Raw genomic sequence first — 14,508 nt, forward strand, 5'->3', positions numbered from 1 at the left:
AGTGATACTGTAGCGTGAGACAAAAAGTAAGCTAAACGCACCGCACTGCACCCAATCGTCCATCGAAACCCACCATTAAACAAGGCAATATAACATGCGATTTTATTACCATTCTTCAATTAAATATCCTGTAATTATTTAATACTAAATCATTACATCTTAAAAAAATAATTTTCCTTTTTATATGTTAACTAAACATTGACTTTGACACGTGAATTGATGATAATCACATTATTATAATAAATAATAACATAATTAAGCAAGCAAATTACATATGAATCCAAAAGAACCCCATCCATTAACTAGTTTCCCCCTATATAAAATCACACCCTCACTCGTCAACTTTCAAAAACAAACCAATTTGGTCCTATAGAAAATTTCAGACAATCTCTCCCACTTTCTCTTCACATACAATGGCTAGATACTATAGAGATTCCTACATGGACTACCTATCCTTACCCCCACTCCATCTCTGTTTCTTCATCTCCATCCTCTTCTTCGTCCTCGGTTTTTCCTGGTACCTAAACTACGAATCCGTGCTCGAAGATTTCATGAACCAACTCAAGTTCTTCCTCATGCTAGCTCCTATAGTGCTCCTCCTCTTGCTCCACTGCTTTTCGGGGAGGGTGCCGTCGTTGATACCAGAACCGGAGAAGGATTCGCTTCATAGGGCGGGAGGGTCTCCGTGGGGGGTGGCGCTAGTGCTTGTTTTGCTTCTTTATATGATTTCATATCAGTCTTATTTCCATGAACGTTGGTTTCCATTTGGGGTATAATGTATAAATTGAAAACCTAAGGTTGAGCTTTGCTTGTTAATTTCTTTTTTGGTACACACAAGGCTTAATTATTAGTTTGTAGCTTTTCATGTTTAAAATCTGTGTAATATATATGTAGGTATTTTGTAAGAATATTCTATAAGTTAGAACATTTTATGGAATCTTTGCAGTGTTGATAGATGTAAGTAAGTAAGTAAGTAAGTAAGTAAGTATGTAAGTATGTATGTATGTATGTATGTATGTATGTATGTATGTGTCGTTTCTCAGGTTTATTAACTTCGTCTTCATAGTTATTTAAGTGAAGATTTTACTGTAATAATTTCTAGGTTATTGTTTGATGGAGTAACGGGGTTATACAAAGGGAAAAATACTAATGGTTAAAATATGCCATAAGTCCCTGTACTCTTTATAGATTTAGAATTTAGTTCATGTACTTTTATTTTAAAATTTTAGTCTCTCTACTTTTCAAATTTTAAAATTCAGGTCCAACTATTGACACTGTTAAAATTATTTTGTTAAATTTAGGTTCATTACAATGTTATTTTTTTAGTTACAAGGTTACTGAGTATTTTTTTTTAATTTCAAAATATCATACCAACAAATTTAACAAAAAAAAAATAACAGTATTAACAATTGGACTTGAAGTTTGAAATCTAAAAAGTAGAGGAACTAAATTCCTGGAAATAAAAGTACATTTTCAAATTTGTGAAGAGTATAGGGATCTATAACAATTAGACTTGAAGTTTGAAACCTAAAAAGCAGAGGAACTAAATTCCTGGAAATAAAAATACATTTTCAAATTTGTGAAGAGAATAGGGATCTATGACATATTTTAATCTATGCTAATTGGTACTTCAATTTAGCTTCAATGTTCTACTTGGTGCCTAAGTTTGGCTTCAATGTTCAAATTGGTACTTAAGTTATTTTCCATTTGATAATTGAGTTTTTTTTTGTCCCAATTAAGCATTTGAGGTTGGCTTTAATGTTCAATTTGATATTTAAGTTTTATTTGTCCCAATTAAGTAACTATGTGTTTTTACTACAACACACGTGTCAAATATTCATTGACCACTTTATGTTGTCTGGTCTATGTGCCTGATTGAATATTGAAGTTAAACTCAGGTACCAAATTGGGACAAAATAAATTTTTAGTACCAAATTGAATATTGAAGTCAAATTCAGGTACCAAATGATATATTAACCCTTAAACAAACAATGCTAGTTTAAATGTATAAATAAATTACAACCACAACCACAATCACAAAGACAAATACAAATACAAATACGAATACAATTATAAATATATATTTATATATTCGAACAACTAAAAAGTAAAATTACCGATATAAAGCACAAACGGATCGGAATGTAATCGAACAAAGTCCAGTAATGGCTACTACGCATGGTGGAACTAGAGATTAATACATAACAATTATATACGAAAGAACTCAAACCTAAATACTTAAAGACTTAAAACCTCAACCTTTTTCCAACAATACCAAAATCTTCCTTAGCTTTACTTTTGCGATTTATGCTTTGAAACTCAGTAATTAAACAAAAGGGAATAAGATCACTAGGCTATGATGACCTTAGTCTTTGTATTTTTAGCACTTTTAAAATTAAACATCTATTTTAATTTAAAAAAGTTAGCTTTAAAAATTAAAATCCAATTGATAACTTTGTTACATATCTTATGTTAAGCTCGAATATATATTATCAATTAAACTTTAATTTTTAAACCAAACCTTTGAATATTAAAAGTGCTACATATCCAAATTTAACAAAAAATCATTAATAGTCTTTGTATTTTAATTTTTAAATCATGACTTAGTAAAGGGATTAAATTCTCAAAATTCAAAATTACAGGGATTGAGCGACATAATTAAACTGACCATACATGGTAATTTGAATGTGTATAAATATAAAATGCTTAATTGTAATAAGTTGAGACGTTTGGGGTTAATTGTAATTAAGTTTTACATGCCTAAAACCAGAGGCCTACAGTTACCTGATTCAGTCAGGGATTCTCATCAACATGAAGTTGAAGTCAAAACTTAGGGTGGATTTGGATATTCGGTGTATTTACCTGCAATTAATATAAAAATAATGATGGTAATGAGAGTAGATACTATAGCGATACTGTAGCGTAAGATAAAAAGTAAGTTGAACGTACCGCACCGTCCATCTAAACTCACGCTTAATTAAATAAGAATATAAATTTTGATTATAAATTTGGTCCATCATAATTCAATTCAATTCGATTAAGTTCGGTTTGATTTGTTTTTATAATTTTGATTGTTGAATTTTGGACTTTATTTTAATAAAATGAGTTTTATTTTATGACTTTTAAACACTATTAAAAAAGTTAGAGCCTTTTTTGGTAAATATTTCTAAAAAAAATTAAAATTTCAACTAAATAAGAATAATTAATAACTTCTTATAGTAATTTTCTAAAAAAAAATTATATAACATTTCAAGTTATCTTAATTATTTTAAATATTAAATATTTATATTTTACATCATAAACAATTTAACTTAAGTATAAATTAAATAAAAAATTGAGGTAGGTTCGATTTAAATAATCTTGATTTCATAATTTGTATTCTAAAATTTATCGAACACAATTCTAAATATACAAACAATATAGAGATTTGGATTATATATATATATATATATATTAATAGAAGGCTTATTTTACTAATAAACTTAAACATTTAAATAAAAAGAAAATACATGCTTATGTTTTTTGATTGTCGTAATAATAACGAGGTTAACTGAATTAAAATTCAATCAACAACTAAATATACATTTAATTAAAAAAAGAAATAACATAAATTTTTTAATAAACAAAACAATATAAGTTTAGATTCGAGTTCGAGTAACATAATTCTATCTCAACAATATTTAATTAATTAATTTTTTTCAAACAAATTTCCCAATTAAAAAAAAAATCACTTTAGTCTTTACTGTTCGGTAGCCTGCTAAGAACAGAGTGCTCTGGTTTATGCTCACATTCAAAATCAAGATGAACAAATGCACGTTCAACTTCTGGAAGTTTCTCGATCTTTATCTGCAATGTCTCACCTATGGTATGTGCTTCTTTTAATGGCAAATCTTCAGGCAGTTCAATGTCAACCTGTAATAGAAAACACATGTCCACGGATTCATATGGACACACATGACACATGATAAAAGTACTATAAAAATTTTTATATTAAGAGTTAAATTGTATTTTGTTCTTTCTCAATGACACATTGTTGTATATATATTGTACGTAAAAGGATGAAGCGACATGGAACTAACCTCTACGAAGTAAAGAACACCGAAGGTATAAGCGCGGACCGTGTCGACACGCTTAACTCGTGGATGTCTGATGACGAGGTATGTCAGTTTTTGTAGAAATTCCGGTGGAGCTGATTGTCCTACTAGCGAAACTGCATTGAGAGAGACAACCTCGTATTTCAGTTTGTATGAGCATGTCTGGTTTATGTACTTTAATGATCGAGAAAATCGTGAACTTACCAGCGTTTTCGATAACAGTTCCTGACCAATTCGTTATCGTATAAATCGCAAGAGCGATAGCACCGGCGGGATCGAGCCACCAATAAAATTTATCACCCAGAACAGCTGCAAGTAATCCTACTACATTTGTTACCACATCGAAGTAGTGATCCTGGGAAATCAAGCATTTGTTACGGGCACGAAGCAAAATCTGAAAAAAAATAAAATGAATCATCGAAAATGATCGAACGGGAAAACCTTTGCGTAAGCTCGGACGATCTTGTTCGTCGAGCTTTTGCAGTAAATCCAAAGGGCAAGTTTCACAAATGTAGCAGACAACATTATGGTGTATAACCACATTAATTTATCTGCAGACATTTTCTCTGTAGGTTCATTTGCTATTAGCTGTTCCACTGCTTGGATAAACACTTGAAACCCTGTTATCATTCGAGTATTATGTGCCCGAAAAAAGTTCGAAAAAAAACGCAACTTCAATATAATTTCGAACACTTTTTGTGGAAACGATTCATGTTGTTTTTGACTGAGATAGTTGTTATTACACCTTATAAATGTGAATGATAATGACTGAAGCGAACATAAACCAAACAGGTCGGGTTATTGCCAATACAGATAATTCTAGATTGGAAAGCTTTCCTCATATAAAACATGGCAGACCACCATAGATACTTCACGAAAGGAGGCAATGTTAAAAGTACTATGGAGTCTCCTGCATTTTGTTCATTTTACTAAAAAATAAGTAAATTAGTGCAAATAGACCCTTTCTGTTAAAAATTTTATTCATTTTTACTGTTAAAAACTGGTGTAACTAATAGAATAACCAACGTCACGTGTACCCCATTCTATCATATAGGGAACAATTTTTAATAGTAGAAATAGATGAAATTTTTAACAGGACTAATTTACTCTTTGATTTAATGTACATGAATTAATTTGTCTTTTTTTAGCAAAATCCTTCATAATACTTTTACTAATTAAGCTGATAGCAACAATGAAAGGGACAAACCTAGTGTAGCCATCACTGCAGCAAATATGACAATGCCGACCGGCTGTATCCGTAGTTTTCCGATTGGATACTTGTAGATGTTCGTGTTTTTCATCGACAAGTGAGTGAACCAAAGTATGCCACCGGCCATGAGATCGAGTAAAGAATCTAATGTTGATGCTGCAATGGCTATGGAACCACTCTTTATAGTAGCATAGAGCTGCATCGATACAAGGAAATAGGTGATATTAACAAATGATATAACAAAAACTGGAAGTAAAACGGATTAAAAGAAGTACCTTAAAAGCTAGCAAGACAATGTTTGCATAATTAGAAATTTTCATAGCTCTTTCATGTTGGATTCGTTCTTCATCTTCATATTCATCATCACTGGTTTCAGAGTGACCAATGGCATCAACTTCTTCAAATGATTTTAGGGTCTCGAATTGTGTTTTGTAGTATTCCTTTTCACCTAATCAAATAGAGAAAAAAAAATACAATTTAACACTGCGAAATTTCGGTAAATAATCTTTTTGGACTCTATTAATTTCGATATTAGGTAAATTTATTCTTTTAAAAAAAATTAGAATAATTTAGTCATAGTCAATTTTGAAAGTAAACAACTAAAAATAATCAGTTACAATCAATTTATCCTATTTTTGATTTGGAATTAGGATCGAATTTATAGAATATGTAAATATTAGAAGCTAAATTTATTGATTTTTCCTTTTAGAATTCCGAAAAAATATCTACTTTTGATTGGTATAGTAACTAATTTAACCTTGAATATTTATAAATTCTATCATTTTGGCCTTAATTCTAAAATTTAATAAACTTAACCATTGTTAAAAATTAGAATTAAGACCAAATTGACAAAAAATTATAAATATTAAAAGTTGAATTTATTAAATTTAATCTTGAATGTTTACAAATTCTGTTATTTTGGTTCTAAATCGTAAAAATTCAATAAATTTAGTGCCGGACATCAACAAACTTACAATCACAATCAAATTAATAGAATTTGTGAATAATAAAAATTAAAATAAATTGACTCATTATGTAAATAGAAAGGAACCGGAAATGCTTTTAACCTAAAATTTTCTATCTACCAACCAACATTTTCTCAGAAACCAAACAAAAAAATTCAAAAAAAAAAAAAAAAGAAAGAAAGAAAACCTTGAGTTAAGCCTTTGGTCCTGGAAACATCAATGTCAAAAGGAGATTCAGCATCAAGACCAGTCCGAACCTTATCAGGCAACCTTAACATAAAATCATTCCTGAGTGAGTTCACCGAGTTACGCCGAACGAACCGAACACGTTTCCCGTTCTCACCGCTGGTCAACAACGCCGTTTTGACACCAGAATTCGAGTCACCACCCTCCATTTCCCCCCGGATCCACCACCTCTGTCTTCACAATTCACCAGCTTCCAGCGTTAAAAAACAACACAAAACCAATTGAACTTTGTTTCCTTAATCCCAAACACACAACCGTATCATAGTATCTGTTTGAAGGACATGCTTCGCTTTATCTCTTTTCCTAAAAAAAGTAGAATAATTAATTTATTAAAACATTAAATGCTACTCTTAACTTTTCTGGGATCTCTTAACCACCTTACTTTTTTTTCTCAATCAAGCTGTATGAGTGGGGGAAATATCTGGGTTCTGGTTTTCCCCATTCATTATTCTCGTGGACTTTGCTTATTTATCTTATCTTGACATGTGGATGCACCATGCTGCTTTGTCTTTTTATCATTTTTATAGATAAAATTAATTTTATTCTACTATTATACAATTTAGTCTTTTCTACTTTACTTTCTAATATAATCGTACTTGAATTAAAATATCATTAACTTTTCGTATATAATTTAAAAATGAAATTTTAAAAATCAATAAATTAGAAAACTAAATTTCAAATGTACTAAATATATAAAAATTTAGAGTCCGCTAGAGTAAACTAGTTAGCCTGATCGTTGGGATTGAGAAACAACAGGGGTACCAGTTCAAAGAATGGCATCAAACCAATTGATCCACAAACTGATATAGATTGGTTGACTCGTTTTTCTATTTTTTTATGTTTTTTAATGGTTTATTAAATTGAACCAATAATATGACCGATTTGACTACCGGTTTAGTTTTAAAAATATTATTTAAAATATATTTTAATCTTCAAATTTTTTACTCTATAACTCGACACACAAATAATTAACACTACAAAAAATATAAGTAAACCATACTAATATATATTTATTTTGTAACACCCCTTACCCGTATTCCTTGACGGAATAGAGTATGAGGTATTACTAAATTTTTTTTATTTATAAAATTTCGGCAGCATTTCTACTTATTTTTACATAAAACCCCCTGCAAATTTTCAAATCACAATTTCAAACGATTTCAACATTTCAACCAAATACAGTTATATATGTGCATACACAATCTATCCAATAATAAACACCAACATTTTAAACCGAACAATATTTTATATACATACTCATACCACATCACAGTAAGTCATCTATACATGCCATGTTTCAAAAGTGTTGGTTACAAAGTACCCAAAAAATGATGATAGTGTGGATGATGTTCTGACTTCGTCCAATTTCCGGGCTGATCGATGTCACTATAATCAAGGGAAAATAAAGAAGAGTAAGCATATAGCTTAGTAAGTAAACACATGACAAATAAATAAATTTCTCACATGATTACAAAGTAACATAATTTTAACTACACATAAATTTCATTGTTTGCTCAACTTCCAGTAAGCTATTTTTCTGCGTCACAGTCACAAATTTATTTTTATCTGGAGCTACAGGGCTCCGAATTAAGTTCCGTAAATTTTAACTGAAACTAGACTCATATACATTTCTACCATAAACTTTTCAGAATTTTTGGTTTAGCCAATTAGTACAATTTATTCTTTAAACCTTCCCCTGTTTTACTGCCCAACAGTTCTGACCTCTACTTACTAAAATTTACTTATCTCCCTGTAAAAAATTTAAAAAATGTTCTCGTTTATTTATCTTAAAAATAGACTCATTAAGAAATTCAATCATGTAAATTTTAAGCCATAATTATTTTTGTACAATTTTTGGTGATTTTCCAAAGTTGGAACAGGGGATTTCGAAATCAATTCAACCCTGTCTCAATAAAATTCAAATATCCCCAAATATACAGCTCTTTTGCTTCCACTTTTTCTTTCATATAAAAATAGACTAATTCAGATTCAATTTCATATATTACTCAACTTCTAATTCATTTTCCACCATTTATAGTGATTTTTCAAAGTTTCCCAACTGTTGTTGTTCACAACAGTTTTATATTTAAATTTGCTCTTTTGTAGTCTTGATATTTCCTTCCATCTCACATATGGGTTGATTAAGTATCAAACCCAAAATTGCTCATATAATCTTATCCACCATATATATATTCACCTTTCCAATTTCCTTATTGAACACTCGGAATGTTATCCGTTATCAGTGGATTCAGCACTTAGCAACCACCAGTGATTCGGGGAATCAGCACTTAGCAACCCCTTTCACATTTAAGATACGGTGGGATCAACACTTAGCAACCACCAATGAGTCGGGGAATCAGCACTTAGCAACCCCTTGGGGGAATCAAAATTTAGCAATCCCTTTCACATTTAAGATACGGTGGAATCAACACTTAGCAACCACCAATGAATCGGAGAATCAGCACTTAGCAACCCCTTTCACATTTAAGATACGGTGGAATCAGCACTTAGCAACCACCAATGAATCGGAGAATCAGCACTTAGCAACCCTTTTATATTCAATATACTCCGGCTTATTCCGAGTGTTCAACCGGAAACCTCGTTTTCCATCACTTTACCACCTTTCCCAACTTAACCACATTTTTAGTTTCTATACCAAGTATTTATTCTATGTTCAATTAAATCTCAACATATATTAGATAATATCAAAATAATGCATTAATTCACATGTTTACTTAGCTCGGTGCAAAATATCGTAATTTTGCAATTTGCTCCACTATCTTCTCTTTTCTGCGTTTGAGGTAGTCTTCTCGTCTTTCTTGATTATGAGCTTGAGAAAGTGAAGAAACCCTAGCTATGAAGTCCTTCTAAATTTGGCAGCAAGCTATGAAGAAGAAGAAGATTTTTTCCATCTTTTTCCCTTTTTATTCTTTTTATTTCCAAATGACTAAAATGCCCCCATTTTAAAAAAAATCTATTTTACCCATTTCTTAGGTCTATTTTTGTCCATCAATTAACTAATAGTCTAATTACCATATAAGGGCCCCCAATTTATAATTTCATAACAATTAGACACTTCTAACATGTAGAACTCAAATTTTGTACTTTTTATAATTTAATCCTTTTGACTAAATTAAGTGCCCAAACGTCGAAATTTTCGAACGAAATTTTCACGAAATTTCTCCGTGAAATTGTAGACCATAAAAATATAATGATAATCATATTTTCCCTCGTCGGATTTGTGGTCCCGAAATCACTGTATTCTTTGATTTGATTAAAAATATAATGAAATCAAAGTATATTATAACAATAACGTCAAAATCAATGAATCATGTATTCTTTTCTTACATATGGCACTCCCATCATACTCACTTTTAAATAAATAAAAAAACAATGGTGAAATCAAGAATATTATAACAATAACATAAAAATCAGTGAAGCATGTATTCCTTTTGTTTGTTGACAAGTGGCATACTCATATGCTAAATATATATATTTCTTTTACATTTTAAAAGAAGTGGTTATATTCTAATTTTGGTCTCTTTCAAATTTAATCTTTATAATTTAGTTTCTAACATAATTTGGTTTATGTATTTTTATAATATTATTAATTAGTCCAAAGAGTTAATATTATTAACTTTTTATTAAAACATTACGTAAATATATATAATTTGAATACCTTAATAATCTTAGAGGCTGACTTTCCATTTCTTTTAGGTCTGTCTCTATTTTTTTTATATATATTATGAGACAATAATTAAATTTCAATTATGACCCCTACATTATTGAAACTTTTTGATACCATCAAAGACATGTTGAGGAGGATGGTTCCTGTTCCTTGTATTAAGGTGGCTGATTTGGGTTGTGCTTGGGGTACTACCACGTTCTTCCCTGCATGTGAAATTGTGGATATCGTCACTAGGATTTGCCGATAAGCACACTGTGAATCGCCTGAGCTTCAAGCGTTCCTTAATGATCTTCCCCAAAACGATTTCAACACTGTGTTCAAATCTGTTCCTTCATTCAATGGGAGGCCTTGTTTCATAGCCGGAGTAGCAAGCTCTTTCTATCAGAGGCTTTTTCCGAGCAACAGCATTCACTTCGTGCATTCTTCTTACTGTCTTCATTGGCTCTCAAAGGTTGACAAATATATATATGCATAAAAAACCTGTCACAAATTGTAAAGAGTAGCAAAGCTTCATTACTTCTTGTTCTGATTTTGTCGAAATTGATGCCTATCCATGGTACATTTGATTGTATAACATAAAAATAAATATATAAATTTAATTGCAAAATGAGTTAAGAGTTGTTGAATGATATTCAGTAGTGTCAATTGCAGATGTGATTAAAAACTTGTTTCATTTGATTTGACAATTTAATTAAGAACATTTTTGGATCTAGTTATATATTGTTATATTGAAGATACTCTAGTCCATCTATCCATTCTTTGACATTTGAAGATTTGATTAGATTCGGGTGAATCAATTAAGCCATTGGAATGTGGAGATGTGATCAAGATAGTGTTGTTGATTTGGAGAGCGTAAGATTTTAAATTCGTTTATTATCCAAGTATTATTATACAAATCTAAATCCGAATTAAATACTATCCTTTTCAATTTATCTAAATTTTTTTTTATCATTTTTCGAATAACCAAAGCAACAAAAATCTGAATCCAAATGGGCTAAAATTCTTTTTATTTAGATAATTAAAATTATAAGCATTTTGACATGTGAATCTGCATCTATTATACAATCAGGTGATAGACATTGAAGTACAATCCTTTCTCCTTTCCCGATCTCTAAAATTCAAAGTCGATCTGGTTACTGCATCTCATAACAGAAGGCATAGTATGTTAAACAAAAGGCTAAGTAACCACTTCAACCCTGCCTAATGTCGATGGGGGAATCCTCCCTGATTAACGTTTTGGCTGGAGATTGTGCTTTGATGGCCATCTTTGCCGTTTTGCTTGCATGGCTCTCTGAAGATTTGGATCGGCTGCTCTTATTTTCACAGTAATCGAAGACTGATCGTTGTTTTGGTTTCTCAAGGGACGTCTTCTTTGGACCTGTCGTTTTCTTTCTGTTGTTTTTCTTTGGCTCCATGTGCTTTTGTAGGGTTCCCAAGACGTCCCTGTATTAATAATTATCATCAGCTTTTCTTCGAAAAATATATCTCTCAGAAAAATTGTCATAATTTGAGAGTAAAAATATGATTTGGTAGAATTAAAACATGGTACGTATCAATTATTTTATAATATAATTTAAAAATAAATTGATAAATATATTTATCAAATTACTATAAATAATTTTTAAAAAAAGTAATAAATAATGTCAAAAATTAAATATAAAGATAAAATCTTAAATTTAAGCGTAATATAAGAATTAAAACTAAAATTTGAAGGAATTGAAATTCATCGATATACCAAATTATGTTAAAAGTTAAATATAAAAATTAAATATTAAATTGGAGCATAAACTAAAATTTGGACATTATTATATAAATAAAGTAAAGGGGTTGTAATTAGAATTGAACCATATTTAGTTTATAACTGACCATATTTCAAGGACTAAAACTGAAATTATACCATTTTTTAAACTCTAAAAAAAAAGAGAGAGAGAGCTGTTTTTTTAATAAGTGTGATGTGATATTGACAAATGACAATCCAACTGACATTATGTACTCACAAATTATGTTAGAATCTAACTGATAAAGATCTTGTCTTATTCCTCTAGTAAGCCATGCATGCACTTACAAATTATATTTCCCTATCTTAGCATATCTTTTCGTGTCCCAAATCATGGGATTTAATTTACATTAAGAAATCTTAATCTATCTCAAATGATTACATCGAGATTGTTTTTATGTGAATCTCATTCATGAAGGTTAAGGTAAATAAATATTAAAAAAATCCATAATTTAAAAAAGGAAATGAAAAACAAGTACCACAACAATATTTAAATAAAAAAAACTCATAAATCCACTCTTTTATTCGTTTAAATAAAAAATCTACAAAATTAATACATATGCATGATAGATATGATGGTATAATATAAAGATAAATATATAAATTTGGTTGCATATATGAGGTAAATTATTGGACCAACTATTTCATAGTGATTGAAACAACAATAGTAACGCTCACCCACATGCTGAGCATATCTTGAGAACAAATCATCAATTATGGTCTCTCCAAAATGACTAGCAATGGTAAATTATTGGACCAACTATTTCATAGTGATTGAAACAACAATAGTAACGCTCACCCACATGCTGAGCATATCTTGAGAACAAATCATCAATTATGGTCTCTCCAAAATGACTAGCAACCAAAGATTCTGTAATTGCACGTATGCAATTTGCAACATTTCGCCCACTTTTACTATTTTCAAACACGAAATTTTCATTTTAGATATCGTCTTCAAAATCTCAATTCATTTCGAAAGTTTCTAATTTTTTAAGAACAAAAGACCCCTCTGTTTCGATGATTTCCCTCACTTCTTCTTTATAAGGGGATAATAAGGAACATTGAATGAATCCACATCAGATTCATGCACCAATTATGTTTGCAACTATGATAAATGCAACACAATGGTTTATGTATTAATATAATTAAGTGAAAGGAAACCAAAAAAAAAAAATGAACCTCGGCCACCAAGTCGAGGAGCGATTTTGTGAATAAACCCCATATAGCACAACAGTCTTTGCTTGTGGGATCAGTAATGCTCCTACCAATGAAGTAAGCGGCAATATTCGTCCTCCGGTTATCATTTCTTCGGAACGAAAACGTAAAACTCTCGAGAAATCATCTCGAAATTGCTCAAAATAAGCTTTGGATACATTAGGAGGGCTCGACTTTGCTATGTATACATTCCTCTTGTTCTCAACTCCTCCTGGTACCTAAAAATTATTCATAATCATATAATTATTGTTAATGCTAATGTTGCTCTATATGACATTAGGGATGGCAAAACAGGTACCATTAGATGAATTTCTAAATTATCTACACTAAATGGAGTGGATTTATGTGTCTATACTTGCCAACCTTTGAGAGCCAATGAAGCCAGTAAGAAGAATGTACGAAGTGAATGCTCTTGCTCAGAAAAAGCCTTTGGTAAAAGGAACCTGCAACTCCGGCAACGAAACAAGGCTTCCCATTGAATGCAGGAATTGATTTAAACACAGTGTTGAAGTCGTTTTGGGGAAGATCATTAAGGAACACTTGAAGCTCAGGCGATTCCCAATGTGCTTGTCGGCAAACACTAGCGATGATATCCATAACTTCACATGTCGGGAAGAACGTGTTGGGACCGGAAGCACAACCCAAATCAGCCACCTTAATACAAGGAGCAGGAACCATCTTGCTCAACATGTCTTTGATGGTATCCTCTAGGAATGGCCTTGTCTTCAATAGCACTTTTTTCTGAAAAAACAAAAAGAAAACTAGTCAACAATTTCTTTTAAATTGTGTGTGTATATGTATATATATATAACAAGTATTGGACATAGGGAAGAGATGGAGGAAAATACTTGTAGTGAGGAATTATTAGCATAACTAATTTGTTTGTCAGTGGCATTGGTGCAATGAAGATTTGCAGATGATGCCATAGCAATAAACATTGTTTGCTGGATGTGGATATAGAGTCTTCCAGTCTATACTGGTCTTATATAAAGGCAAGTGATCTGTGTGAAAATGTTATGCAAAGGCCAGAGGGGAATTAGGTCATACACAGATCATAGATTCTTATTGATTCTACGCTAAATTAATATATTTTTTAGGTGTTAGAATTTTTGATGTAGATAAAATAGATTTATTAATATTAGTGGAGAAGGTAATTGAATATCATAAGAAATTAAAAAAAGGTTTTTGAATTTAGAGAAATTAATTTAAAGTATTAACTATATCGTAAAGGTGTGAAAAATAAAAAAAAATAAAAAATGACTAAATTAGATAGATGGAAAAAAGAGGAAAAAACTAAAAATAGAATTTATCCA

The 14,508-nt window shown here is 30.7% G+C and overlaps 3 protein-coding genes across 3 annotated transcripts; 1 reads left to right on the top strand and 2 right to left on the bottom strand.

Annotated features, from left to right (window-relative positions):
* The first annotated feature begins 330 nt into the window (after positions 1–330).
* LOC107945445 (uncharacterized) lies at positions 331–937 on the top strand. Its single transcript, XM_016879464.2, has one exon. It carries the CDS (start codon positions 414–416, stop codon positions 774–776), a length of 363 nt encoding a protein of 120 aa, XP_016734953.1. The 5' UTR covers positions 331–413; the 3' UTR covers positions 777–937.
* Positions 938–3,589: 2,652 nt separating this feature from the next.
* LOC107945435 (metal tolerance protein 4) lies at positions 3,590–7,011 on the bottom strand. The gene is made up of 8 exons (XM_016879453.2): positions 6,898–7,011; positions 6,457–6,818; positions 5,580–5,752; positions 5,302–5,500; positions 4,536–4,714; positions 4,299–4,449; positions 4,080–4,210; positions 3,590–3,912 (listed from the first exon to the last, which is right to left on the bottom strand). The coding sequence occupies exons 2-8, from the start codon at positions 6,662–6,664 to the stop codon at positions 3,733–3,735; spliced, it is 1,221 nt and encodes a 406-aa protein (XP_016734942.1). The 5' UTR covers positions 6,665–6,818; positions 6,898–7,011; the 3' UTR covers positions 3,590–3,732.
* Positions 7,012–11,393: 4,382 nt separating this feature from the next.
* LOC107950892 (probable methyltransferase TCM_000331) lies at positions 11,394–14,160 on the bottom strand. The gene is made up of 4 exons (XM_041108674.1): positions 14,044–14,160; positions 13,559–13,936; positions 13,142–13,413; positions 11,394–11,646 (listed from the first exon to the last, which is right to left on the bottom strand). The coding sequence occupies exons 1-4, from the start codon at positions 14,131–14,133 to the stop codon at positions 11,394–11,396; spliced, it is 993 nt and encodes a 330-aa protein (XP_040964608.1). The 5' UTR covers positions 14,134–14,160.
* Positions 14,161–14,508: the final 348 nt, after the last annotated feature.

This window comes from Gossypium hirsutum, chromosome D13 (genome assembly GCF_007990345.1).
Source record: "Gossypium hirsutum isolate 1008001.06 chromosome D13, Gossypium_hirsutum_v2.1, whole genome shotgun sequence".
Lineage (NCBI taxonomy): Eukaryota > Viridiplantae > Streptophyta > Magnoliopsida > Malvales > Malvaceae > Gossypium > Gossypium hirsutum.

What these genes read in the sequence shown, in the direction of transcription:
- LOC107945445 (XM_016879464.2), top strand. Translation starts at nt 414, where the DNA reads ATGGCTAGATACTATAGAGATTCCTACATGGACTACCTATCCTTACCC.
- LOC107945435 (XM_016879453.2), bottom strand. Translation starts at nt 6,664, where the DNA reads ATGGAGGGTGGTGACTCGAATTCTGGTGTCAAAACGGCGTTGTTGACC. An exon ending in TCGTCCGAGCTTACGCAAAG is followed by an intron (nt 4,450 to 4,535) that starts GTTTTCCCGTTC and finishes TTGATTTCCCAG; the next exon opens with GATCACTACTTCGATGTGGT. An exon ending in AACTGTTATCGAAAACGCTG is followed by an intron (nt 4,211 to 4,298) that starts GTAAGTTCACGA and finishes CTCTCAATGCAG; the next exon opens with TTTCGCTAGTAGGACAATCA.
- LOC107950892 (XM_041108674.1), bottom strand. Translation starts at nt 14,133, where the DNA reads ATGTTTATTGCTATGGCATCATCTGCAAATCTTCATTGCACCAATGCC. An exon ending in GGCTTCATTGGCTCTCAAAG is followed by an intron (nt 13,414 to 13,558) that starts GTTGGCAAGTAT and finishes AATAATTTTTAG; the next exon opens with GTACCAGGAGGAGTTGAGAA. An exon ending in AGGTTCATTTTTTTTTTTTG is followed by an intron (nt 11,647 to 13,141) that starts GTTTCCTTTCAC and finishes TTATTAATACAG; the next exon opens with GGACGTCTTGGGAACCCTAC.